Consider the following 26,579-nt stretch of genomic DNA (forward strand, 5'->3'; position numbering starts at 1 on the left):
CTCAAGCAATCCTCCCACCTCAGCTTCCTGAGTAGCTGGGACGGCAGGCGCACCCACCACGCCCGGCTAATTTTTATGTTTTCATTTTTTTGTAGAGACGGGGTCTTGCTATGTTGTCCAGGCTGGTTGGAACTCTTGGGCTCAAGGGATCCTTGTGCCTGGGCTTCACAAACTGCTGGGATTACAGGCGTGAGCCACCGCGCCCGGCTCTAAATAATTTCTTATCGCCCTCCCTCAGTTTGTTTTTCCTGTTATCGGGTCACCTACACATTTCACAATTGTTAAACAGGTGAGGGCACAGATACAGAAGCGTCCCGCATTCCCTCCAGATTTTATCACGCTGAGGCACAAAGAGAAAAATAGCTTCTGGCGACCGCATGAAAACCCCAATTTCAAAAGAGCCACATGCAGTTTAATTTCCTTAAAAGCTTAGCCGGAAAAGGTTTCTGTGGCTTGCGACCCCAGCTGGGCTTGAGCGAAGGCTCTGCTCATTGGGGCGGGGGCGGGCACAAGGTGATCGGAGGGAGGGGGATGACTCGCAGTTGTGTTTTGAGTGCTTGCTTGGGTTATCTTGTTCCTCCAGCACACATACACTCAGTTTCTTGTCATAAGGGGGACCCTGTTATTTTGTAGACAAAAAGTGACAGAAGCAAGTTTCGAAGCAAAAAACAAACAAAAAAACAAAACAAAAAGAAAAAAAAAAAAACGAAGACGAACAAAAGTCAACGTGAAATCTCCCCAGAGGAAAAGGAACCGCGCTGTTTGTCCCTCAGTAACTGAGCAACACCCCGGACACGCAGGGCTGCCTGTGACTTCTGCGGTTTTTCTTGCACTTCTCCGCATTGGTTCACTTCCACCCTCCAAACGCTCCAGAAGCGAGAAATAAGGCGGGGCGGCCGCCACCCCCAAGCCGACAGCTGTGCGGGGGCCCCAGCTGCAGGGCGTCCCGGCCCAGCGTCCCTCTCGGCCCCTTCCCTCTCCCCAGAGGGAGAAGGGGCGGGTCCACGCGGCCTGGGCGCTGCGGCCGGCACGCGGTAGGGGTCGCTGCGTCTCGGCGCGCGCTCCCACCGCGGTGAATAACGGGGCCTGGCTGGAGGAGAAAGGAAACCTGCTGCGGGAGGCGGCGGCGGCCGGCCAGGGAGCGAGGGAGGAGAGTTCACTTTTACTCCAGTGTCAGCGCACGGCGGCCGCGGCTGGCGCTGGCGAGAGAGCACCGAGGGAGCGGGTCGCAGATCTTCGGGCGGCCCCGGGAAATCGGCGAGAGGCGGGATCCGAGCGCGCCGGCGGGGCGCAGAGCCCGCGAGCCTGGCCAGCGAGGGGAGCCGCGGGGGGCGCGCCCCGGGCGGGCCCCCGGAGCCGCGCAGGATGCCCCGCGAAGAGCTGCCGTCCCTGCAGAGACCCCGCTATGGCTGTAAGTGCGCCGGGCGCGCGGGGTTCCGGCTGGCCTTGGGGAGCTCCCTCCCACAGGACCGCGTTGGAGAAGCCGAGGGAGCTGGTTGCGCGGTGCAGAGGGAACTGAAAGGCAGCGGCTGCGCGGCTGGCAAAGTTGGGAGCTGGAGTTGCAAAGGGCAGTGAACCGCGTCCCCCCGCTACCCCCATTCCTAATATCCAGCTGGCAACCCAGACCCTCCACTCTGCATACCCCAAATGGGTGCGCGGGCGGTGCGGGGGTTGCGCTCTGGGACAGACCAGGTTGGGGTTTTAGGGGTATCAGGTGAGGAGTCCGCGGAGCTCCGGGCCGCCACCGGCTTGGGCCAGGGGGTGGCGTAAGGCACCGGATTCTTCCAACCCAGAAAGGGGGAAAAGTTTGTTTGCTGTGGCTACAGGTGGGCACCACAAATAGGGCGCCGGCTCACTCTGCTAGTGCAAAGTCGGCTTGACTGGAAGGGCGGGCGTCTCCTCCTGTCCCGCGCCCTCGGACTTCACCTGAGCCGCTAGAGCCACTGGCCTCACAGGTGTGATCCCCTCCTCGCTGAAACCCCCCAACCCCTTTCCTCCCCGTTCCCCTCGCATGGGAGGATTGCTGTGTGGAGAGGACGCGGCACTAGGCTCCGGGGAATCCGGTGGGAGCCCGCGTGACTTGAACGAGATGGTGTCGATTACCCAGCCAGGGGCTGCCTTCGGAAAGAGGTTGCTTTGGCCGATCGTGAGTGGATGGAGCCAGATTAACACTAACCACGTGGCTTCATGTGCAGAGTTCAGAGTCCTAAACATGTGCCAGGAAGCATTTCCTTTAAAACAAACAGAAAGTTGGCCCGCTGTCTCTCCAAGGTGGCCCTGTCAGTGAACCCAAGGCCGAAGACCACAGGTTAATCTTTGCCCAGGCTGGCCTTGGTGGCAGAGGTACCAGGTTTGGGTTAAGGTGGTGATATTCAGCAGGGTGTTGTGTGTGTGTGTGTGTGTCTGTGTGTGTGTGTGTGGTTTTGGATGGTGCTTAGGGCCACTGACTTGCTTAACTGAAAAAGGGCTGTTCAACTTGTCTAGGTTCTTTCGCCTCCTCCCCGCTGGCGCGTTGAAGATGGGAGGTTATCTTTCCTGTGTTACCCTTGCAGTGAGGGGGAGGCCTGAGGACTACAGCCTCTGTACTCTAATGCATTCAGCGGTTGACTGAGACCCAGCTTTTTGCCTTTTGGTAAACCACACAGACAGCAGAGCCGCTTGGGTTCAAGGAGGAACACTGTGCTCATTCAGTGTTTGCAGTGCCAACCTCAGGTGGGACCCAGCTTTTTGCCTTTTAGTAAACCACACAGACAGCAGAACCCATTGGGTTCAAGGAGGAATGCTGTTCTCATTCAGTGTTTGCAGTGCCAACCTTAGGTTGGTAGAAGTACTTTAATGTGACAAGCTCTCAGAACATGTGGTGGCTTCACTGTGTCAAATGGTAAGATAACCACAAACTTCTGTAAACTAGGTGAATCTACATGAGCAAATGATTTCTTGCTGTCACATGATTAATGTCGGCCCTAATTAACAATAGATAGTGCAAAATTTCCGTGAATGTGGTACATGAATGCAGCATTTCTGTCAGTCCCTGCATGTGCATCTGTGATGCTGCTTGATTTTCACGGAATAAATCTGTGTTTTAAGTGCACTCCAGGAGAAGCTATCGAGGGAGTCCAGATCTGGCAAGCCTGAAGCCCAGTTCACAGGGCTGCTTTCTTTGGAAATCTTCATCCAGCTTTCCTCACCAATATGGTGTAAGGGGGTGGGTGCCATCTTGTTGGAATCACTCCCAGTTACTTTCCCTCCGCTCATCAAGTGCTGGCATTCATTGGTCACTTAACACTGTCAAAAATGGAAAATATTTGCCTATGTTTCCAGACTTTCTTGTCACCCTGAAATATGAAGGCTTTAATGTGACAGTTATGTCATTCGAATGAACACTTTTATAATTTTGGTTTATGAATGGTGTATTTTCAGTGTATTCAGAACATGATATCTAGCAGAATAGATTTTGGTGTTAATAGGCATTACCTAACATTGCCTATTCATGCAAAAGAGGGCTATTTGGTGTGTTGGTGTAATTTCTGGTTGTTGTTGGCTTTCTGAACCTCCTATCAACATGAGACTGAAAATAGTGCTGTGAGTTCTTCTTGGGAAGGCTAGGGAAGGATAACAGGATTGTCCTTGCTCTGTTGTGTTCTAGGGCTGTGCTTTTTCTTGTTTATTGGTTTCGTAAGTACAGGTTTAGTAAAACCTCAAATTATAACGGGCGTTATCCCTAGCATTTAAAAATAAAGTAGCAATACATTGTAATTTCAGTTCTAGTGCTGAACATTCTGAGTATAAGATGTTTGAGACTGGGCTTTAAACACAAGTTTTTGGTAGTTTGAATTAAGCCAGCTATTGCTTATTTTGGGTCTGAGCTTCTGTTCTGCTCTCTCTCCTACCCACTTGAATCATCGTTTAATTCAGTAGTTCTTATACAAAGTAACTAAATTAACTCAGCTCAGGCTGTATGGTCTTTCTCCTCTGTACCAGGCTGAGGGTCTGTAAAAGGCCACATAATAAATTGTACTTGAGGGATTTCTTAATGAGTTCTCCATGAGACCTCTGACTCTTCTCAGGTTTCTGACAGATGCAAGATTGCTGAGGTCGCCCTAATTTGCACACAGAAGCACTGGATTGAAATTAAATAGACTATTTTCTATTTAATTTCCGCTATTGTTGGCCACATCTTCCTGCAATCTGTAAAGTTATTTTTGTATAATGTTAATACTACAAACAAAGCTGAAACAATTCAGTAACACAATTCTGAAGGGAAGAGGTGGAAGAAGGAAGTGGTAGTAGGGAGCTGTTTAAAGTAATGCAGACATAGACATAGTATATACTATATATTGCATATATAGTATTTTTCTTTTTTTTTTTTTTTTTGAGACTGAGTCTTGCTGTGTCTCCTGGGCTGGAGTGCAGTGGCCGGATCTCAGCTCACTGCAAGCTCCGCCTCCCGGGTTCACGCCATTCTCCTGCCTCAGCCTCCGGAGTAGCTGGGACTACAGGCGCCCACCACCTCGCCCGGCTAGTTTTTTGTATTTTTAGTAGAGACGGGGTTTCACCGTGTTAGCCAGGATGGTCTCGATCTCCTGACCTCATGATCCGCCCATCTCGGCCTCCCAAAGTGCTGGGATTACAGGCTTGAGCCACCGCGCCCGGCCTGCATATATAGTATTTTTCTATACTCAACCAAATTAAGATGACACTTATGCTTAGGTGTGATTTGCAAATAACTTGTGTTGTTGTAATGGATTATGATGTATCTGCCAAATTAATTCTGAAAACATATTGTTGCCATGATCTGTCGTAAGTTTTGTTCCAGTTACTTGAGAGTTAAAAACACCAGCGAGAGCAAAAGAGGGGCTTGTGACTAGGCAGATGACTTCACTTACCACTGATAACACAATCAACACTTAAGTGACTACAGTGGATCTCTAATGAGTGCATAGGCAAGAACTGTGGTTTTCTACCCTTTACAAGATTGAGAGACTTCCTTTCATGAGATACATTGTACAAAAAAATGGGGATCAATGTTTCACTGTTTGCTTCTTTTAAAAAGTGCAACCTAAGTCCAGCATGTTGTGGGGGTGAGGAAGGGGAAGTTGAGAAAGATTCTGGTTGAGCATTTTTTTTTTATTTTTTATTTATTCATTTATTTATTTTTTATTTATTTATTTATTTTGAGGCAGGATCTTGCTCTCTCACCCAGGCTGGAGTGCATGGCTCCCTGTAGCCTCAAACTTCCCAGCCTCAAGCTGTCCTCCCACTTCACCCTCCTGAGTAGCTGGTACTACAGGCACACATCACCACATCCAGCTAATTTTTTATATTTTTTTGTAGAGATGGGGTTTTGCCATGTTGCCCAGGCTGGTCTCCAGCTGCTGGGCTCAAGCAATCCTCCCTCCTCAGCCTCCGAAAGTGCTGGGATTACAGATGTGAGCCACCACATCTGGCCTGATACTGTGAGCTTTTGAGTACTGCTCTCTGCTCTTGTCTGAATGGTGATGTTACTAAGTTACCTGGAGACTGGAGTTTTGGGTTGGTCAGTGCAACTAAACTTATCCATCTACAATGACCAATCTGAGATGAAATTTAAGTTCTGAAGTAGTTAAACGTAGTTGTGTAAAAGGGGATTGAATAAGTCTGTATTTAGCATAGCTCAGCTGTAACATCCTATCAGTGCTTTCATTTGAACCACAGAAGGGTATATACAGCCTTATCTTGCGATGCCGTCTTCAGTAGACAAAAAGTCAAGCTGCTCCCTCATATGCTGGTGTTTTGGTTGAGCTTTTCAAAAGGATCTTTAAGGTCAACAGCTAAAGTGTTATTTTAGTATGCTTTTAACTTTAATTATACATGCTGTTAGCCAGAATGACTTGTTTAGGAGAGTTTAAGCTTCTAATACTGAGTTTGTTTTACAATTTAGTGTTATTTGGGGTGTTAGTTAACTCCTTTTTCTCTAGGGAGCCAATGACTTACTATTGCCGTCTACCCTCTCACTACACAAGCTTTTTAATAGTCCCTTCTATTTAAAAGCTGGGCATGTGGCTCACGCCTGTAATCCCAGGACTTTGGGAAGCCAAGGCAGGTGGATCATATGTAGTCATGAGTTCGAGACTAGCCTAGCCAGCATAGTGAAACCTCGTCTCTACGAAAAATACAAAAATTAGCTTGGTGTGGAAGTGCACGCCTGTAATCCCAGCTACTTGGGAGGCTGAGGCAGGAGAATCCCAAATAGGGGAATCCCAAGCAGGGGAAAGCCTTGAACCCGGGAGGCAGAGGTTGCAATAAGCCAAGATCACGCCACTGCACTCCAGCCTGGGCGACACAGCGAGACTCTATCTCAAAAAAAAAAAAAAAAAAAAAGCTAGTATACAAACAGATCTAATGCTTACCATGTCTTCATGGTAACTAAAAGAGAAACAAAGGCCACTCAATGTCTGATTTGATAGGGTCAGGTAAGTCCTACAGGGCAGGCAGTTTAATACGGGATATGCAACAAATGTTTGTGAACTTACCAAGGGCTGGGTGCTTTTTGTGTGTTACTGTTATCATCAGCTCATTATGGCCTTTGAGAGGGCCAGTGGTTTTCCATTTTACAAAGAAGCTTAAACCCCTGGTACTGTGTCAAGGCCACCCTGCTAGCTGGTGGCAGGGGAACTTGGAAGCAGCACTGTCAGATCCTGGAGCCTTTCCCCATTGACTGTTGCCAGTTTGCTGCCCCTGAATCATAAATGTTCACCCCTTCTATGTGTTTCAGGAGTTTGTCATGATTCTCTCAAGATACAGAAACCTCTAGCTATTTATGCTGGATGTGGTGGTGTACACCTGTAGTTACGGCTGCTTGGGAGGCTAAGGCAGGAGGATCATACCTATGATTACACCTGTGAATAGCCACAGTTCTCCAGCCTAGGCAACATAGCGAGATCTGCGCTGTACCCCCCACCCCCTTGCCTGAACCCAGTCTCTCTTATTTATTTATTTATTTATTTATTTATTTATTTATTTATTTTTTGAGATGGAGTTCCACTATGTTGCCCAGGCTGAAGTGCTGTGGTGAGATCTGGGCTCTCTGCAACCAATGCCTCCTGGGTTCAAGTGATTCTCCCACCTCAGCCTCCCAAGTAGCTGGGACCACAGGCATGCACCACCACACCCAGCTAATTTTTGTATGTTTTAGTAGAGATGGGGTTTCACCGTGGTGGTCAGGCTGGTCTCGAACTTCCTACCTCAAGTGATCCGCCCGGCTCAGCCTCCCAAAGTTCTAGGATTACAGGCATGAGCCACCCCATCCAGTGAGACCCCCATCTCTAAAACAAAACAAAACAAAAAACACAAAAAAACTTGTGGCCATTGGATAGTGTGCTCATTTATAAATAGATGTACATGGGCTTTTTTTTTTTCTTCTTCTTCTTCCCAGAGAGAGTCTTGCTCTGTCACCCAGGCTAGAGTGCAGTGGCATGATCTCAGCTCACTGCAACCTCTGCCTCCCAGGTTCTAGCAATTCTCGTGCTTTACCCTCCTGAGTAGCTGGGATTATAGGCATGTACCATCATGCCCGGCTAATTTTTGTATTTTTGGTAGAGATGGGTTTTCATCACATTGGCCAGGCTGGTCTCGAACTCCTGAGATCAAATGATCTGCCTTCCTCAGCCTCCCAAAGTGCTGCTATTACAGGCATGAGCCACCATGCCCAGCCTTACATGGGCTTTTTATAGAGTACATCCAAGCTTCATCAAATATTTTGTGTATACTTAGAAACATCCCATGTCTTACTGTGAGGTGCTGAAGTGAAAGGCTTTTCCATAATAATATAGTGACATGTGCCCCAGTGATTGCAAATAGGATAATCTGTAAAACCTACTTTATTGCATACCCTGGCCATACCTTAAAGTCTGGGATTGTTGAGAAATCAAGTAGAAACTTGCAGTAGTGTGGCCGACCTGTGAGCTTATACTTTGTCACCTTACTGCTCTATTTTATTTTTCTCTCTTGAGAGGCAGTATGGTGTTGATAAAATGGCAAAAGCTTTGGAGTTGAATAGAAATGGGTTTGAATTCTGACTTCCATTGCCTGCCTCAGTAGCCTTGGGGTTTTCTCCTGTACCTTGAGAGGGTGTGTGGAAATGATATATCTATAGAGGTGGCTGATGTGGTTCCTGGCACATAATGCTAAACAAATTGTAATTGTTTCAATTAATTGAGCACTTAATACTAGCAAAATATTGTGATGAATGAAAGACCACTTAGCTGCTGACAGCTTACCAGAGAATCTGGGTGACAAGTAAAAATGGTTATACTTTTAGTGCCCTTCCAAAAGTTCTGTGGAAGAGAAGATATGAGAAGGATGGATTTGGATGGGGGCAACGGGAGGGCTTCATGAAAGTTGTGAATTTGAAATGACCTTGAGGAAGGTCAGAGGAAAACCTGAAACGCATGCTAGTATATTTGTATTGTGGAATCTTCTATTTATATAGGCAATAAAGGACAATTGGAGCTGTCCTGAGGAGAGTCACCTGATGCAACTCCTCACAAGTATCTTCTTGTTCTTTGAGATGGTTTTTTCAAAAAAAAAAAAAAAAACACCCCGAACTTTTCACTAGAGACATGGGTGAGTGGCCCAGTGAAGTGAGTGACAGGGGAGGCAGGTGTGATGAGACGTAGGGATGTGAGCATTTGGTGCCCTCTCTGCTGGCTGCTCAGCGGCCTCTTCCCTATGCTTCTGGGTTTAGCCATGTCTTTTGGATGAACAGCTTTGCCAGAGAGTTTTGCTGAGCATGGGTGAATTCTCTGAGAACAGGTAAGGAAACGAGTCCTGCTTAGAGCAGGACAAGGATCTTGACAACTGAATTCTCTAGGGGGTAGGGTTTCTCTTACCTCATTTTCTCTCATTCTCTCCATTAATTGTGGCAATGTTTTCACTGATTTACGGTCAGATTTCACTGATTTACGGTCCTGCAATGTCCAGCATCCCAGTTTTGTCGAAGAATGACCTAGACTGTGTTTCCAATTCATTGTCAATTGCCTGAGGAACTTTCACTTAGACTTTCTGTGGGATTTTACTAAGCTCTAATTGGACCGTCCTTTAATTTTATAATTGCGTATTATGTATGACTTCTTCTTGCCAAGGTGCCTAAGAGGAGCTGACAGCTGTTTATTTAGTAAACGCAGTGGTTTTCAAAGAGCAGTTTCTGGAGCAGCAGCAGCAGCAGCAGCGGAGCATCTCCTGAGAACTTGTTGGAAAGGCAGATGCCCAGGCCCCACTCAGACCTGCCAAATCAGAAACTCTGTGGTAGGGCTGGCAGTCTGGATTTTAACAGGCCCTGCAGTTGATTCTGATGCATTAGGGCATCAGAAGGGTAAAGAGGCATTTCTGATATATAGTTACTCTTCACAGTGCTTGCAAGTTTTTGTAAAGTAAGTGAAAACACATGGGTATGTTATGGAACTCTTTATTTACAGTATCTCTTGAATGTTTGATTTGTAAACCACATACTAACCCAGGCCTTGATTACTTTGCAGGTTCATGTTTATTTTATAGAATTAATTTTGGTATGGCTTTAAGTTTGCTTTTCTTTCTTCTGGGAAACAAATGTGATTTGGAAGGTGCTGTGGTTTGAATGTATTCCCCAAAGTTCATGTGTTGGAACGTAATCCCCAATGCAGTAGTATTGGGAGGTGGAGCCTAATGAGTGGCGATTAGGCCACCAGAGTTCTGCCCACGTGAAGGGTTAATGTTGTTATTGTGAGTGAGTTCGGTAAAAGGATGAGGTCAGCCTCCTTTTCTCTCTTTCACCCATGCGATGCCTTTTGCCATGTTATGGTGCAGTAAGAAGGCTCTCACCAGATGCAGGCCCCTCAACCTTGGACATCCTATCCTCCAGAACTGTGTGGAAACAGATTTCTGTTCCTCATAAATGACCCAGTCTCAGGTATTCTGTTATAGCAGCACAAAACAGACTAAAACAAATGGATAAGTTTAAAATCTCCACTGACTAGAGATAAAGCAAGGTTAGCTTTCCAGGGATTTCAGCTGGAAGTGAGGCTTTTAGGAGCCATTGGGAAGGCTGGGTGAACGGGGAACCTTTTTGTGTAAGAAAGGGAACTCTAACCCTGGAAATTCTGGGCTTCTAATCCCTGGGGGTAGGAGGTGGGGAGCTGGACAGTAAGAATTCGTAGATGTCCTCCTCCATTTTTTTTCTTTTTCCTTCCAGGACACCTTAAAGTGTTTTTCATTCATTCATTTATTCATTCACAATTTTTAGAACTGTGAATATGTTAGCAGAGATATTATTTGATAGACATAAGTGCACCCAGGTCATTCCCAAATTGCAGGGAAACTACCAATCTGTTTATTTTACTATCGGTAAAAGGCAAGAGGACATTTTTATTGTTTATTGCTTAGAATCTCCCAAAAAGATTTCCAATTGGTTGTTCTTTCTCTATTGTTACTAAATCTCTGAAGGAAGACATTTTAATTTTTTTTTTTAGTTAGGGTAGTTTATTTCTTGATAATTTTTTTAAGAGATAGGATCTCACTATGTTTGCTCAAGCTGGACTTAAACTCTTGGGCTCAAGTGATCCTCCCACCTTAACCTCCTGTGTAGCTGTGACTACAGGTGTGTACCACCGTGCCTGGCATAGTTCCTGATAATTTTGTCTCAGTTCTTGTATTTTACTGGCAATATGAATTCAGTCTTAAGTAATGTTAATGCATATCCCAGAGTTGTCTCCAAATAAATAGACTTGATTTGCATGTAATTGAAGCAACATATATTTCACATACTTATGCTTAGGTTCAGTATCTAGCCAGCAGCTTGGTACCCTGGCACTTAGAAGATACTGAGTAAATATTTGCTGTTATGACAGGTTTTGCATAACATGTCTATACTGTATTGTTTGTCTAAATGAGGAATTTATTTCTATTATCTGTCTAATTAAAGATCATCTCGGCAGCTTTCAGATGCCATGCAAACATTAAATGTTGAGCTTAGATTTGCTTCCATCCCCTGTGGAACTTGGGCAAGTTGTTTTAATTTCTCTGTGCCTCGGTTTCCTCATCTGTAAAATGTAGGTGGAAAATGCATCCTCAAAGGATTAAAAATGATTTAATAAGATGGAAACGTACTTGCTCAGAGTGTGCTCCCATGGAGTCAACACCTAAAGGGCAGGGATGGTGATGGGAGAACCCCCTCATTTCCGCTGCCCCTTGGTCTGTATCCTTCCTTACCTCCTTGCCCGTTCTTTTTCACTTTAACAGAAAGTGGATTTAAAATCCTAGCTCTATTTTCTTTTTTCTTTTTTCTTTTTCTGTGATGGAGTCTTGCTCTGTCACCTAGGCTGGAGTACAGTGGTACGATCTCGGCTCACTGCAACTTCCACCTCCCAGGTTCAAGCAGTTCTCCTGTCTCAGCCTCCCAAGTAGCTGGGACTACAGGCACATGCCACTGCACCAGGCTGTTTTTTGTATTTTTAGTAGAGATGGGGTTTCACCATATTAGTCAGGCTGATCTTGAACTCCTAACCTCAGGTTATCCGCCCGCCTCGGCCTGCCAAAGTGCTAGGATTATAGGCGTGGACCACCGCGCCCAACCCTAGCCCTATTTTCTCTTGAGAATGGGAAAATTCTTAAGTTATTTGTATGTAAATACTTCAATCTATCAGTTTGGGTGGGGACCAAATTAATCCTTGTGTCTGTATACTTAAAAAACTAGTATGTTCTATTGTTTCCAGATACAGCTGATATGGGGAGAACATTTGGGCTTCTCTGTTGCATATTTTGCCATCTTGCAGGGGGTCTTGGAAGTGTACTCTGAAGTTACCAAGCGTTCTCTTATTTCATTTAGGCTTCCAGGTTGAAGTTGGTTGTTGCTGCTGCTGTTGCTTGTTTAAAAACCTGAGGGTTTATAATGCTATCTAGATGGGAAGGAGCTACTTGAAATGTGTTTTAATCTTTACCCTTGCTTCAGAATGTAGAGTTTGACTTAGCTGCCAGGGTCAGCCAACCTCGTGGTCAACCCAGTCCTGTGGGAGTTTAGAAGGGAGGTGAGGAAGAGGAAGTACACTTGGTACACGGGGTTCATCTAACGTCCCTCCAGGCCTCACTGCCTCTACAAAGTTAATGAAGTTTTGTGTTCATAAGCTCAGTGAAGCTCAACTGAGAGGACTAACTGGAACGTTGGAGCCATTAGGAATTGAAAACCTGCACTGCAACTCATGTGCCCAATTTTTAAAAAAATTCTAGTACTTTTCATGTAAATGTTTGCTAATAACCCCTCTATTATTCCTTACCTCCCCAAAGGGGACCATTGTAATCAGCCAGTCTTGGTCCTTGAGATTGTCACTTTTCTGTTCTTTGCCTCAGTCCTACACAAAGCAGGCTTCTTAGGGTGGGATGAGGGACCTGGTGAGATAGTCACATAGTCAGCCTCATGAAATATGACTCCCCATTCTCCTGCCCCCTAAACTGTGCTTCTTAGGTGAGATCTAGTAAGGCAGCCCACCAGAGCCTCGCTGCATGTTGAACTCTTAGGAAGTTTGTCCAAGAAATGGTAGTTATAGAGCTAATACAAACATGCTTTTGCTCTCATTCTATTCTCTACTAATGAGTTTTATTTTCCACAAGAAACAAGGATACATTTATTTGTAAAGAACATGTAAGGCTGGGCATGGTGGCTCAAGCCTTTAATCCCAGCACTTTGGGAGGCTAAGGCAGGAGGATTGCTTAAGGCCAGGAATTCAAGACCACCTGCGCAACATAGCAAGACCCTGTTTCTATAAAAAGAAAGTAAAAAATGAATATATAAAGATAAATTTTTCCTCCATGGGAGCCAGGGTCACATGAGGCCCTTCCCTGCTTTGGCATTGATTCTGGCGATAGTCTCAAAGCTTTCTTCCTCAGTTCTCCAGTCTAATCTTTGCTATTAGTTTGAATTGGCTAACAGTTTGGAGGATTGTGCTTGCTTATTCCTCTTCATTGTGGACTCTGCCTGTAACTTTTCACATTGGATTAGGGGAACTCTGAGAAAGAAATGGAGCTTATAATGTGCTTCTGTGTTGTAGCTTTGCTATCTCTGAAAATGTGTACCTTTCTCTGCTAAGTAGGACAAGTAAGACAAACCAAACAGGGACATCCTCAGCCTCTGGACATGTGAATATGTCTAGAAGGGTATGCAAATATCTTTTTAGAAGTTGCCTTTGGGAGGAGGGACTGGGGGCAGGAGTGGGAATACGATTTGAAATAGTTTTCACCATATGCTGTATTACCCTTTGAAAAAATAAAGCAAATGTGTGTTTTTGAAAAATAAGGTTCTGCATTTATTACTCTGAGAATAATGTGGACAAAATGGAACAGCAATAAAATCCATGAGGAGTCGGGACTGTGTCTTTTGGTCAATGCTGTAACCCCACTGTCTGGTACATAGGTCAACATGTCAGCAGTGATTCTGTGTAGGTAATGAGATATTTTGTGATTAATATTTTTTCTTCTTCCTCAAATTTTCAGCTATACATATTTTTATAGTTAGACTATAAAAGTTAAGTTGGAAAAATTATAACAGTTACCCTTTGCTGCTCAAGATACAAAGTTCTCTTTAGCTACAAACTCTGCCTTATGAAAACTAGTCTGAAAGATAGATCTGTTATTATTGGAAGGATTCAATGGCTATCTGATTTTCCAAGTGTGTATGTGTGTACGTGCATAGAGAATGAGGGACAGAAATGTTAAGAGGCCCAGGACTCCATAGTTGTTAAACCGTTGTAGTTAATAATTTGTGAAAGGGGCTGGGCACAGTGGCTCCCGCCTATAATCCCACCACTTTGGGAGGCTGAGGCGGGCAGATCACTGGAGGCCAGGATTTCAAGACCAACCTGGCTGATGTAGTGAAACCCTGTCTCTACTAAAAATACAAAAACTATTAGCTGGGCATGGTGGCATGCGCCTGTAATCCCAGCTAATCTGGAGGCTGAGGTGAGAGAATCCCTTGAACCCAGGAGGTAGAGGTTGCAGTAAGCCGAGATCACGCCACTGCACTCCAGCCTGGGCAACAGAGGGTGTGACTGTCTTTAAAAAAAAAAAAAAAAAAAAAAAAGTGAGAGGAAAGTGTGCAGGAAGCAGATCTGTAAAAGGTAGTAATGAATCAACTAGTGTCCATGGGGAAATAAAGGTTGTGGCATAAAAGTGGATTGTTCTGTTGACTCACAAAGTAAACTCTAAAGAGCCTGTGAAGAGGTGAACCACTCATGACCATTCCTTCATTCAACAGGAGGTGCTAGATGCCATTTACACAGAGTTTATGACCAAATGCCTTCAGGGGTCAAATGTGATCACAGCCTGTATAAAATAATAGGAAAGTTTGGAGTGTCTCTCAGCTGGAGAATACATTTGCTACCTTAGTCACTCAAATTGGAAGGAAAACATTTGTGAGCAGTGTACAGGCAAAACAAGATAGATTAGTCTTGTTTTGCATCTTGGAAGCTGCCACTGGCCCCAGCATTATGCCGTAAAACAGAGGTAGCCATGGAAGTACTGTCACTCTAGACCAATGAGAGACGAGAAGCACTGTGATAGCAAGACCTGCATCTAGCATCTGAGGACTTAGACTGAGGTGCCACTTACTGTGTGATACTGGGTGTAACTTCTTCGAGCTTTTTTTTTTTTTTTTTTTTTTTTTGAGACGGAGTCTCACTCTGTCGCCCAGGCTAGAGTGCAGTAGCGTGATCTCGGCTCACTGCAGCCTCCGCCTCCCGTGTTCAAGCGATTCTTCTGCCTCAGCCTCCCAAGTAGCTGGAACCACAGGTGTGTGCCACCATGCCTGGCTAATTTTTGTATTATTAGTAGAGACAGGGTTTCACCATATTGGCCAGGCTGGTCTCAAATTCCTGACCTTGATGATCTGCCCCCCTCAGCCTCCCAAAGTGCTGGGATTACAGGTGTGAGCCAACATACCTGGCCTGAGCTCTTTTTTATTTTTAGAAACAGGGATCTTACTCTGTCACCCAGGATGGAGTGTCGTGGCATCATCACAGCTCACTGCAGCCTCTACCTCCTGGGCTCAAGTGATCCTCCTACCTCAGCCTCCTGAGTAGATGGGACCACAGGCATACACCGCTATGCCTAGCTAATTTAAAAAAAATTTCTTTGTAGAGACAGTCTTGCCATGTTGCCCAGGCTGGTCTGAGCTTCTTTCTACTTTTGAAAAATGAGTTTCTATTTCCTCTACCTCAAAAGGGGGTGAGGTATGGAGGATTGCTGAGAAAGTTGTTCAAGTGTGTGTGTGTATATGGTGGGAAGGGATTTGCCACTTATTTGAATAATTCATTGGTGAAGTCTTATTAGTGTTCAAATGGGTTTATCATTTAATCATTACCTCAAAGGCAATGCTATGTTAGTTTTGTGACATACGTTTTAAAATAAATAATTAATTATTTTTGAAATGAAGTCTTTCTCTGTCACCCAGGCTGGAGTGCAGTGGCAGGATCTCGCCTTACTGCAACTTCCACCTCCCAAGTGATTCTCCTGCCTCAGTCTCCCATGTAGCTGAGGTTACAGGTGTCTGCTACCACGCTGATTTTTATATTTTTAGTAGAGATGAGGTTTCACCATCTTGGCCAGGCAGGTCTCAGACTCCTTACCTCAAGTGATCCACTCACCTCGGCCTCCCAAAGTGCTGGGATTACAGGCGTAAGCCACCACACGTGGCCTATTTATTTATTTTTTGAGACAGGGTCTGGCTCTGTCACAGGCTGGAGTGCAGTGGTGCGATCTTGGCTCACTGCAACCTTTGCCTTCCAGGCTTGGGCCATTCTCCCACCTCAGTCTTCCAAATAGCTGGGATTACAGGTGTATTCCACTATGCCCAGCTAATTTTTGTATTTTTAGTAGGAGATGGAGTTTCGCCATGTTGCCCAGGCTGGTCTTGAACTCCTGAGCTCAAGTGATCCACCTCCCTCAGCCTCCTAAAGTGCTGGGATTACAGGCGTGAGCCATTGTGCCTGGCTTATATGTGCTTTTTTTGAAATGGTATTTGAAATGAGATTTTCCTGGCTGGGTGCGGTGGCTCATGCCTGTAATCCCAGGGATTTGGGAGGCCGAGGCAGGCAGATCATGAGGTCAGGTGTTCAAGACCAGCCTGACCAACGTGGTGAAACCCCGTCTCTACTAAAAATACAAAAATTAGCCAGGCATGGTGGCATGCGCCTGTAATCCCAGCTACTCAGGAGGGTGAGGCAGGAGAATTGCTTGAACCCAGGAGGTGGAGGTTGCAGTGAGCTGAGATTGCGCCATTGCACTCCAGCCTGGGTGACAGAGCGAGACTCCGTCTCAAAAAAAAAATAAAAGATTTTCCTTTCTCCTTCAACATGAAAGGCAACATTTTGCATTTTGGTAACAATATCTTAGAGATGTAACTTTTTTGAATCCTAATATCTGATTTTTAGCCAGATTCTTACTTGTTTAGCATTTCTTTTACTAGGAAATGTGAATTTTGAAAACAGAAGTTAATAGTAAGAATCTCTGAATTGAGGCTGGACCCGGTAGCTCATGCTTGTAATCCCAGTACTTTGGGAGGCAGAGACGGGAGGATTGCTTGAGCCAAAGAGTTTGAGGCCAGCCTGGGCAATGTCAGGAGACTCCGTTTCTACAAAAAATTTAAAAAATTAGCTGGCATGGTGGCATGCACCTGTGTTCTCAACTACTCGGGAGGCTGGCCCAGGAGGAGCACTTGAGCCCAGGAAGTCCAGGCTGCGGTGAGCTGTGATTGTACCAGTGCACTCTGGCCTGGGTGGCAGAGTGAGACTCCATCTAAAAAAAAAAAAAAATCTCTAAATTGAAAAGACTTTAAGAGTAGTTTCTTTGAGACCCATGCTGTATTTCATCACGGGAAACTACTGTGCGAGGGATGGGACACCTGTATTTTTAACACTGGAGGATAAAGCTTGGGAAGGCAATTCTGTCTCCTAATCTGATGACAGAGATCCTCTCTTTATAAAGCTTATGGCTTATTCTTAGGAAAAGTAGGGGGGGGAGTGTGGAAGATAGTGTGACTGTGGTCACTTAATGCTTGAGAAGGTTTCCTAGGGCTGCTGTCAACAGCAGGCCAGCCCCCCAGGTTGATTACACGTCCTTAACTATGATCCATGCCAGCATAATATCCCATCTTGGATTAGAGATCGTAATAGTTGTCAACCTGGCTACCCACTGGAAACTCCAGGGGAGCTTTACCAAGAAATGCATGTTCCCTGGATGTCGTCACCATTCTCTGTTTATTTGGGGATAGAATATTCTGGCATAGGTGTTTTTATTTTAAACTTTATTTATTTATTTATTTGACAGGGTCTGGCTCTGTTTTCCAGGCTAGAGTACATTGGCATGATCTTGGCTCACTTCAGCCTCGAACTCCTGGGCTCAAGCTATGCTCCCAAGTAACTAGGACTACAGGCATGCACACCACACCTGGCTAATTAAAAAAAAATTTTTTTTTTGGTTGAGACAGGGTCTCACTATGGTTTTTTGTCTTGTTTTGTTTTGATGGAGTTTCACTCTGTTGCCCAGGCTGGAGTACAGTGGCATGGTCTCAGCTCATTGCAATCTCCGCCTCCCAGGTTCAAGTGATTCTCCATGTTGGCCAGGCTGGTCTCGAACTCCTGATCTCAAGTGATCTCCCACCTCAGCCTCCCAAAGTGCTGAGATTACAGGTGTGAGCCACCATGCCTGTCCTTACTAGGGTATTATTTTGCTTTGTTTTTCTTTTCTTTTCTTTCTTTCTTTTCTTTTTTTTGTATTTTAAACATTTTCAAGCTCTCAAAACCTCAAAGAAGGATACAATGAGCATCCATTCCCTTCACTCAGCTTTACCACCTGTTGACATCTTGCCACACCATTCCATCTACAGACACTGGGCTGGCTCACCCCTAAGTCCTTCAGCACACATCTCACATACTGAGAAGGACATTCTTCTCTCCAGCCTCATCCTCAGTGTTGCCATTACTGTGTGTTCAGTTCCATTGTTCAATATAAATTCTATACTATGATTTCCCCTGCTATGCTTTATAGCCATGTTTTAGGACCCAGGTAAGTGTCTCACATTGCCTTTGGCTGTTATTCCTCAAGGCCTTCCCCAGACTGGAACAGTGGTCCCACCTCCCTCTCAGTGCAATGACCCTGAATCCTCTGAGGAGTCCAGGCCTATTTCTGCCAGGTGCATCACATCAGGGACCACAGTGTCCACCCTCCCACTACTGGTGATGAATACGTATTTTTAAAAACCTCCCTAGGAGATTCCAATGTGCAGCCAAGGTTTGAAATTAATTGAATTAATTAAATCCACCCTACTTTGTGTTTTGTTGTGATAAATACACATAAAATTATCATTCTTACCATTTTTCAGTGGACAGTTTTGTGGCATTAAGTACATTCACATTGTGGTGTAACCATCATCACAATCCATCTCTGGAACTTTTTTTTTTTTTTTTTTGAGACAGAGTCTCATACTGTCGCCCAGGCTGGAGTGTAATGGCATGATCTCGGCTTACTGCAATCTCTGCCTCCTGCGTTCAAGCGATTCTCCTGCCTCAGCCTCCCAAGTAGCTGGGATTACAGGTGCCTGCCACCACGCCCAGCTAATTTTTTGAATTTTTAGTATAGACGGGGTTTCACTATGGTGGCCAGGCTGGTCTCGAACTCCTGACCTCGTGACCCGCCCGCCTTGGCCTCCCAAAGGGCTGGGATTACAGGCGTGAGCCACCATGCCCAGCCTCTGGAACTTTTTTATCTTCCCAAACTGAAACTCCATACGCATTAAATAATAACTCCCATTCTCTCTCCTCCCAGTACCAGGTAACCACTTTCCATTTCTATGAATTTGACTGCTCTGGGTACCTCATGTAAGGGAAATTATACAGTATTTGTCCTTTTATATCTGGCTTATTTCACTTAGCATGTCTTCAGGGTTCAACCATGTCGTAGCATGTGTCCGTACTTCTTTTTTAAGGCTGAATAATATCCCATTGTATGTACAGGCCACATTTGATTTATCCATTCATTCATTGATTGATACTTGGGTTATTTCCACTTTTTGGCTATTGTGAGTGCTGCTATGGCGAACATGGGTGTACAAATATCCGTTTGAGGCTTTGCTTTAGTTTTGGGTATATACCCAGAAGTGAGATTGCCAGATCATATGGTAATTCTGTTTAATTTTTGGAGGAATTGTATACCTATCACTTCTTAATGGAGTAAATTGAAGAACACTTTGAAGTATCTATGACTTGAAGGAAGAAGGCGATTAGAATGCCAGCCTTTAGGCTCCTGTTTGGATTACCTCCTAGGAGGTCATGTGTAAATTCATCTTTTCTTTACACAAGATAAAGGGCAATGGGTATAAAGTCTAGCTGTGGCAGCTGGGTACAATGGCTCATGCCTGTAATCCCAGCACTTTGGGAGGCTGAGGCAGGAGGATCACTTGAGGCCAGGAGTTGGAGATCAGCCTAGGCAACATGGCAAAACCCTGTCTCTGCAAAAAAAAAAGAAAAAAAAAAAATACAAAAATTAGCTGGTCGTGGTGGTGTGTGCCTATAGTCCCAGCTACTTGGGAGGCTGAGATGGGAGGATCACTTGAGCCCCAGAAGTCGAGGCTGCAGTGAGCCATGATAGTGTCACTGCACTCCAGCCTGGGTGACGGAGTGAGACCCTGTCTCAAAAAAAAAAAAACCTAGCTGTGGCAAAAGTTACCTCTTTGTGACCTCAGGTGTGATCTCAGATATGCAAGACAAGGGTTACAGTTTTTCATTTACATTAATCACAACTTTTTAGAATTTTTAAAGTTTTTGATTGTTGACTTAAATAGTGTGTAGGCAACAAGTTGCCTTTGGCCTCCATAAATAGTGTAAAACAAAGTAACAGGCTGCCTCTTGGGGCATATGGGATTTTCAAAATAGAATATTGTTTTGTTAACCTGGCTCATCCAAATACTGTGCGATCTTGAGCAAGGTCTTAACTTCCCTAGCTCATGTTGTTTAGCTATAAAATGGGGATAATAATGGTAATTATTGATTGAAATAAGAGAATCTATGTGCTTGGTGCCTGACACATAGAAAGCATTCATTCAGTGCAAGCTATTAATAATAAAATAATATTTCCCGTTGATTTTAAAGGTGTTTAGACAATCCCAGTAATCCAGAAACTGGTATTTTTAAATGAGTTATTACTCTTTTATGGGAGGTGGCATCTATTTAACTGTCTTTAGATGAGACTGACCTGGAGGCTCTAGAATTGTGTTCTTAACTGGAGCAAAACGTAGCAGGAGCATGTGAGAGCTCTAGCATAACTGTGGCTTTAAAGTAAGCAGAAGCTATGTATTTCCTAAGAGTGAGTGTTGGTAAATTTTAGAGATTGCTGAGGCCACAGGGTCCAGATTAAGCAAGTGTGTTCCGAGGAGTCTGACTTCGCTGTGCTTTGACTGAGGTAGATCCAGGACTCCGCAGGCAGCTGTTTTTGAAGGCTGATCATTCTTCCACTCCTTCATTGGAAATTAGCCAAGAATTATAAAAACAACAGTTTAACTCCATGCAACCAAGTGGTTGTCTCATAATGATTAGTTTGGAACTTGTGCTAAATACTCCGTGTGGAGTTCCCAGGATTATTTAACAAGAGAAATGCTGGCTCTGTAGGAGAGTCTAGTAAAGTTTGAAATGCAGACAATCCTACTTCAGTGGAAAATCCTGATCTTAACCCTGAGTCTCTGGTCTGTCTCTGGCTCCCTTGTGCAATCTGGGGGGATTGTGCTTCATGTCTGGTAGGCGAGGACAGGTCTGTGAGAAGGAAGCATGTACACACAGCTCTAAGAAGTGGGGACCGGCTTATACACTTTCTGCCAGGTTAATCTCAAATGGTGCAGATAATAACAAACACATATGATGCTTCTATATGCCAGGTGCTGTTTTAAGCACTTTGTAAGAATCATCCAATTTAATCCTTGTAACTAAACTCTGAGGTTGGTAATGTTATCTCCATTTTATAGGTGGGAAAACTGAGGTGCAGAAACATTAAGTAACTTGCCCAAGGTGCAGCTAGTAAGTGGCAGAATGAACCAGGCAATGCTACGCCAGGTTTTGTGCCTATCATGCCTGTTGAATACAAGCAAGAAAGACAGCTTTTGGGTACTTGGTACTCTGTCTTCTGAGTAAAGGATTTATCCATTTTATTTGTTTCCTGTTTGTTCCTGCCATAAAAAATTACCGCTAATCACTCAGTATAGCCATTAAATTTGGAAAATTTTAGACATTCTAAATTTTTTGGCACAGTGACTGTCTAATCATGAACAGTGATGTACATTGCCAGGGAAGAAGCTGTGAGTTATTGGGGTTGGCTGGTACCTGCTGTTAAAATGGTGTTTGGTCGGCCGGGCTCAGTGGCTCATGCCTGTAATCCCAGCACTTTGGGAGGCCTAGGTGGGTGGATCACGAGGTCAGGAGTTCGAGACCAACCTGGCCAAGGTGGTGAAACCTCATTTCTACTAAAAATACAAAAATTAGTCAGGTGCAGTGGTGGGCGCCTGTAATCCCAGCTACTCAGGAGGCTGAGGCAGGAGAATCGCTTGAACCTGGGAGGCGGAGGTTGCAGTGAGCTGAGATCGTGCCACTGCACTCTAACCTGGGCAATAGAGCAAGACTTCATCTCAAAAAAAGAAAAATAGTGCTTGGTCATCATTAAAGCTGAGAAGTCATCACAAAAACAGATGAGGAAGAAAGAGTGGGAAGAGTGCAGAAGCAGCAGATATGCAAGAAAGGATTTAGAAGCATCAAAAGGCACATGAAGCCATTGTGGGCACTGACCTAGTGAGAGACAGCACAGTAAGAGTATCACTGTTCAGAAGAAAGTAACTTGTGATGATAATTTACACTGTCTCTCAGTGATTTAAAGTGTATTCAGCACATTCTGGATAGGGATGGGGGAAGCGTGGAATCCTTTATGGAGCAATTTTCTACCACGTTTACGTTGTAGCACCTGTAGGTTTAGCCAACAGTTAAACAGAAAATAGGCTCATTTAGAAGCTCTTTAATCAGGCAGGATGGCAGAGATATATATTGTTCTTAACATAATTTCTATAGCAACAGGACTTTCTGAGATAAATCCGTAACTCAGTTATGAATATCCACTTTCTGTTTTTTGCCTTGGGTAATCAAAAACAGAGACCCAAATTTGCGACTGAGCTGTAGAATTCGTGAGGGGCTTAAACATTGTTTTCAGTGTGTTTATCCCCCTCTGCCTTCATTGTCCTTGTCTACTTTTATTTTCTCTTTACCCAATTTAAAAATTTTTAATTTATAAATCTCTTTTTCCCTAACAGATTTTTTTTTTTTTTTTTTTTTGAGACAAAGCTTTGCTTATTGCCCAGGCTGGAGTGCAATGGCACGATCTTGGCTCACTAGAACCTCCACCTCCGTGGTTCAAGTGATTCTCCTGCCTCAGCCTCCTAAGTAGTTGGGATTACAGGCATGCGCCACCACGACCGGCCAATTTTGTATTTTTAGTAGAGGTGGGGTTTCACCGTGTTGGTCAGGTTGGTCTCGAACTCCTGACCTCAGGTGATCAACCTGCCTAGGCCTCCCAAAATGCTGGTATTACAGGTGTGAGCCACCATGCCTGGCCCTAACAGATCTATTTTTGTAAACCTCCTCAAATATTTTTAGGAAGAACATGAGCTATAAAGTGTTCATTGGACAAGTGAGTGGTTGGGCTCCTCTCTGCTCTCAGGGAGCTGATTTTCCGGTAGGCGACATGGCCCAGTGGCCCAGAGCTGGGCTCTGGCTCTGTCATTTGCTAACGCTTAGCTCTGGTTTCCTCTCCTGTGACCTGAAGTAATGAAATTGTAGTACCTGCCTGATGGTATTATTAGGACATAATGGAACAGCAAATATAAAGCACTGTCACAGAGAGAGTGTCCAGTGAGAGGAGGAGGAAGCATTCTGTGAAGAGGCGACAGGCTGTGCCCAGGCCTGGCCTTAATGCGCGCATGCATGCAGGATTGATTAGGGAAACACAGCACGTGGAGGGTCTGCACTGCCATGGGAAGCAAGGATTCTGGAGACACTGAGAGGCATCCACAGTCAGACCTTTCCTGCTCCTGCCTCCTCAGCTTTCTTTATCTCCTGCGGGACTCTAACCCCCTGCCTTTCTTGCTGTTTCTTTCCCTGCATTCGCTTAATCCATCTGGAGACTATACTAGCTCAGTTAAGTCGGGGGGCTGCCCTCTCTAGTGGTTCCAGCAGGACTGAGGATCAGTTCAACACTCATAACACTGGTGACCACTATTCTTGGAGAGAGATTCTTCATTAAAATTTTATTGCTTGATTTCCTTTTTCTTCTCCATCCTCTTTATTTACTACCTTCTGTTATACATAAACTTTTGAAGTCTGAATAGCAAACAGCTGTTAATGTTGCCATTGGAGAACCACGGACCCAACTTAAAATAAACTGATTGATTTATAATGACATGGAGAAACGCTTATTCATGAAGCAAAAAGGCAAGATACACTGTAGGGAAGTTAGAACCTAAATAGTACAGGGAAAGGACTGGAAGGAAATGTGTCAAATTGTTAACAGTTGTTTTAGATAGAATGATGTTTCCTGTTCTGTAGTCTTCATTTTTCCCAGAGAGACTTGTAAGTATTATAAACAAAAGAATAAAAAAAAACCCACATTAGTTCTCATATTATTCCTTCTGATTATAAGAGATGAAGTTATCATCTGCTCGGATTTGACTAATGTGGGCTAGTAGGTCCCGGGTAGGCAGTGTTGATGGGATGAATGGCCAGTGATCATTTTGCTGGCCTTGCTTTTCGGTTATGTTTTACCTGAGCCTCTGAGCTCCATAACACCACTTGTGCCTCATGGGTCAGTGCATGCATACCACACAGAAATGTGAGTTGTTTGTGCGTACTGGGATTAGAAACTGGAGGATAGACTCAGTCTGAAGTGGAAATTCTTGGGTACTAACTTCATGGATCAGTTTCAGAGCAGGTTTTCCCATGGTCTGTGCCAGTATCCTCAGTCTTGATGCTCTCAAGTCAACGGGATTAGAATGTGTTTGCGCAGTTCTGGGTTTCCCTTCATCGGCATCCAGTCATTTTCAGTGAGCAGAATTTCGGTCCACTGGCACATCACCAGCAAGGGCCAAATTAGACATAATTGCACATCAGTTTCACGTTAAGGTCTGTGGCTTAATGTGCTCTGCAAAAGCATGCCAGGCCTGGAGCTTTGTTCTCCCTGGGAACAGCGTGCCCCAGAAGAAAGGTTACAGTATAAACTATCATCCAAACCTAGACACCTAGGAAAGGGGGATTCTGTTAGTTTTTCCAAGGCAACCATATAAATTGTGCCAACCTTGGGCAAGCCAGGACTTATGGTCACCCTGCCCATAAGGATGGGTCTGTGCAGTGACATTCACTTTCCTGCACAGTCTTTTCAGCACCCTTTGGAGCAGAAGGGAAACCAAACAGTTGGAGAGGATGCCACAGCATTCCAGAAAAGGGGAAGCCGGGTTCCTTTTCAGGAAAGTTGAGCTAAAAATAGAACATCACCATTCAACAGTTGCTCAGGCTCTTCAAACACTGGGGCTTGTGCCATTGTTACTTTTCTTTGCATTTCTTATGAGTCCTGGCTCCTTTTGCTTTGTGTTGTAAAGGAACTGGTCTACGTGCTGAGTCTGCTGGGAAGCAGCCCCTTTAATACACGAAGGACGCTGGACGAGAGGATCACTAAGGCCCCTTCCAGCTCTCACAGCCCATGATTTTATAATAGGTAACCTAAGGCCTGTGCTGCATGGGTAATGAGGAGGGACAAGTAGGGGCCATTCTTGATGAAAGGACAGGGCCCCTGCCCCTCCATTCCTGGCTGTCACACACTCAATGGCAGGCTCTTCTCTGAGCCAAGCGGGGGAAAACCATGGAGGGTGTGTGTGTGCAGGACTTAACTGAAAAATGAGTTGTACAGTGGAGTGATCAGTACATAATGGGTGGTGGGCACTGAGAGAGAAGAGGAAATACTGTTAGAATTAATCCTGTAAGTCAGGGTTTCTCAGCCTCAGCACTGCTGATGTTTAGGATTGGACAATTCTTGCTTGTGGGGTGCTGACTTGTGCATTGTGGGATGTTTAGCATCATCCCTGACACACTCAGTTCCAGTTGCAGTCCCCTTCACTTGTGACAACACAAAATGTTTCCAGACATTGTCACATGTCCCCGGTTAAGAATCACTGTTACAAGTAAAGAAACAAAATTGTTTTCTGGACATTTCTTTTTGTGCAGCTGTGTGTTGCCTGGCCAAGCTCCCACCTTAAGCTTTTATAATACCATTTACTGGACCAATTAGTGTTGTGACGGTGGGTGGTGATTTAAAATGAAATACCCTCACTTTCATGCTCTTGGATTTGGCTTTGAAATAAAGTGAGCTGAGCTCTCCCCCCTCCCCTTTCAAGAAAGCATGAATAATGAGGTCTTTCTGCCGGGAATAGGATTATGCTTGTTCCCACAACTTAAAACTATTTTTTCAAAATTTCTACTGTGACTAGCATCCTAGGTTTTATCCTGACAGAAACGTTCCATTTTAAATGAGGGTTCTCTAGAACCGTGCTTCCCACACTTGAATACGCATGTGTCATTTGAAGATTTGGTGAAATTGCAGATTCGGTTCCCGCAGGTCTGGGCTGGGCCCCGAGACACTGCCCCGAGATTCTGCGTGTGTAACAAGCTCCCAGATGATGCCGGCACTGCAGGTCTCCAGGCCACACTTAGTAGTGAGGTTGTGCTATGGACCAGTTCTTGACAGTAAAAGAAAAGTTGGCACATATGTCCAGGAGGATGATGAAAGGCTCTGAGCGGGGGCAGCGTAAGCTTTCAGCAATCTGTCGTGTGCAGGGCTGCTCGCAGACCCTTCTGTGTGCTGGAGGTGAGCCCCTGAGCCCGTCTGCAGCCTTGCAGACTGTCAGGCAGTGGGAGGACCAATGCCTGCAGCGCCTTACCTGGCACTGAGGGGAGCAGTTTAACAGGACAGCCTGAGACAGATGGCTGCACCTCCTGAATGGGCACTGAAGGGACAAAGCAGCCCCAGAGAGGCAGCAGCTTGAACTGTTAGACTCTGAGCTATTCGGTGGCTCCCTGGGTGTGGTTTGAGTAGAGACTCACAGAGGAGAACCAGCCCCTCAGAAGGGCTTTGGCCTGCCTTTCTGCTTGTCCAGCTCTGCAGGGCGATGGGCAGCCAGAAACCTTCTTTCCTAGCTCAGTGCTGCCCTTGTTACCCTGAAGGCTTTGTTGCTGTGGGTCTGCTGGGTACCTGGGAAGGGAGAAGGAGTGGGGTGTGGTATTGGGCACCAAGTGAAGTGAGTAAAATGTTTAAATCTGGTAATGCAAAGGAAGATGGGGAGCCCATGAACCCACTGTTCTGTGCCAGGAGTTTTCTTTGAATCTTTTTTTGAGATGGAGCTCTGCTCTTGTTGCCTGGAGTACAATGCTGTGATCCCGGCTCACTGCAACCTCCACCTCCCGAGTTCAAGCGATTCTCCTGCCTCAGCTTTCCAAGTAGCCGGGATT

General features: G+C 45.1%; 1 protein-coding gene across 2 annotated transcripts in view; it reads left to right on the forward strand.

The window, feature by feature from the left end:
• Nucleotides 1-845: 845 nt before the first annotated feature.
• IQGAP2 (IQ motif containing GTPase activating protein 2) overlaps nt 846-26,579 on the forward strand; it is a 321,912-nt gene continuing 296,178 nt past the window's right edge. Inside the window, exon 1 of one of the 2 annotated variants that reach the window (XM_023196443.2) lies at nt 846-1,411. In XM_023196443.2, coding sequence (XP_023052211.2) covers nt 1,366-1,411 — 46 coding nt within the window. In that variant the 5' untranslated portion in view covers nt 846-1,365. Of the gene's footprint in view, nt 1,412-2,240; nt 2,344-26,579 lie in introns of those variants that run through there. The other variant, XM_023196444.2, reaches the window with a different exon arrangement.

The sequence above is a fragment of the Piliocolobus tephrosceles genome, chromosome 4, assembly GCF_002776525.5.
Source record: "Piliocolobus tephrosceles isolate RC106 chromosome 4, ASM277652v3, whole genome shotgun sequence".
In the NCBI taxonomy this organism is placed as follows: Eukaryota; Metazoa; Chordata; class Mammalia; order Primates; family Cercopithecidae; genus Piliocolobus; species Piliocolobus tephrosceles.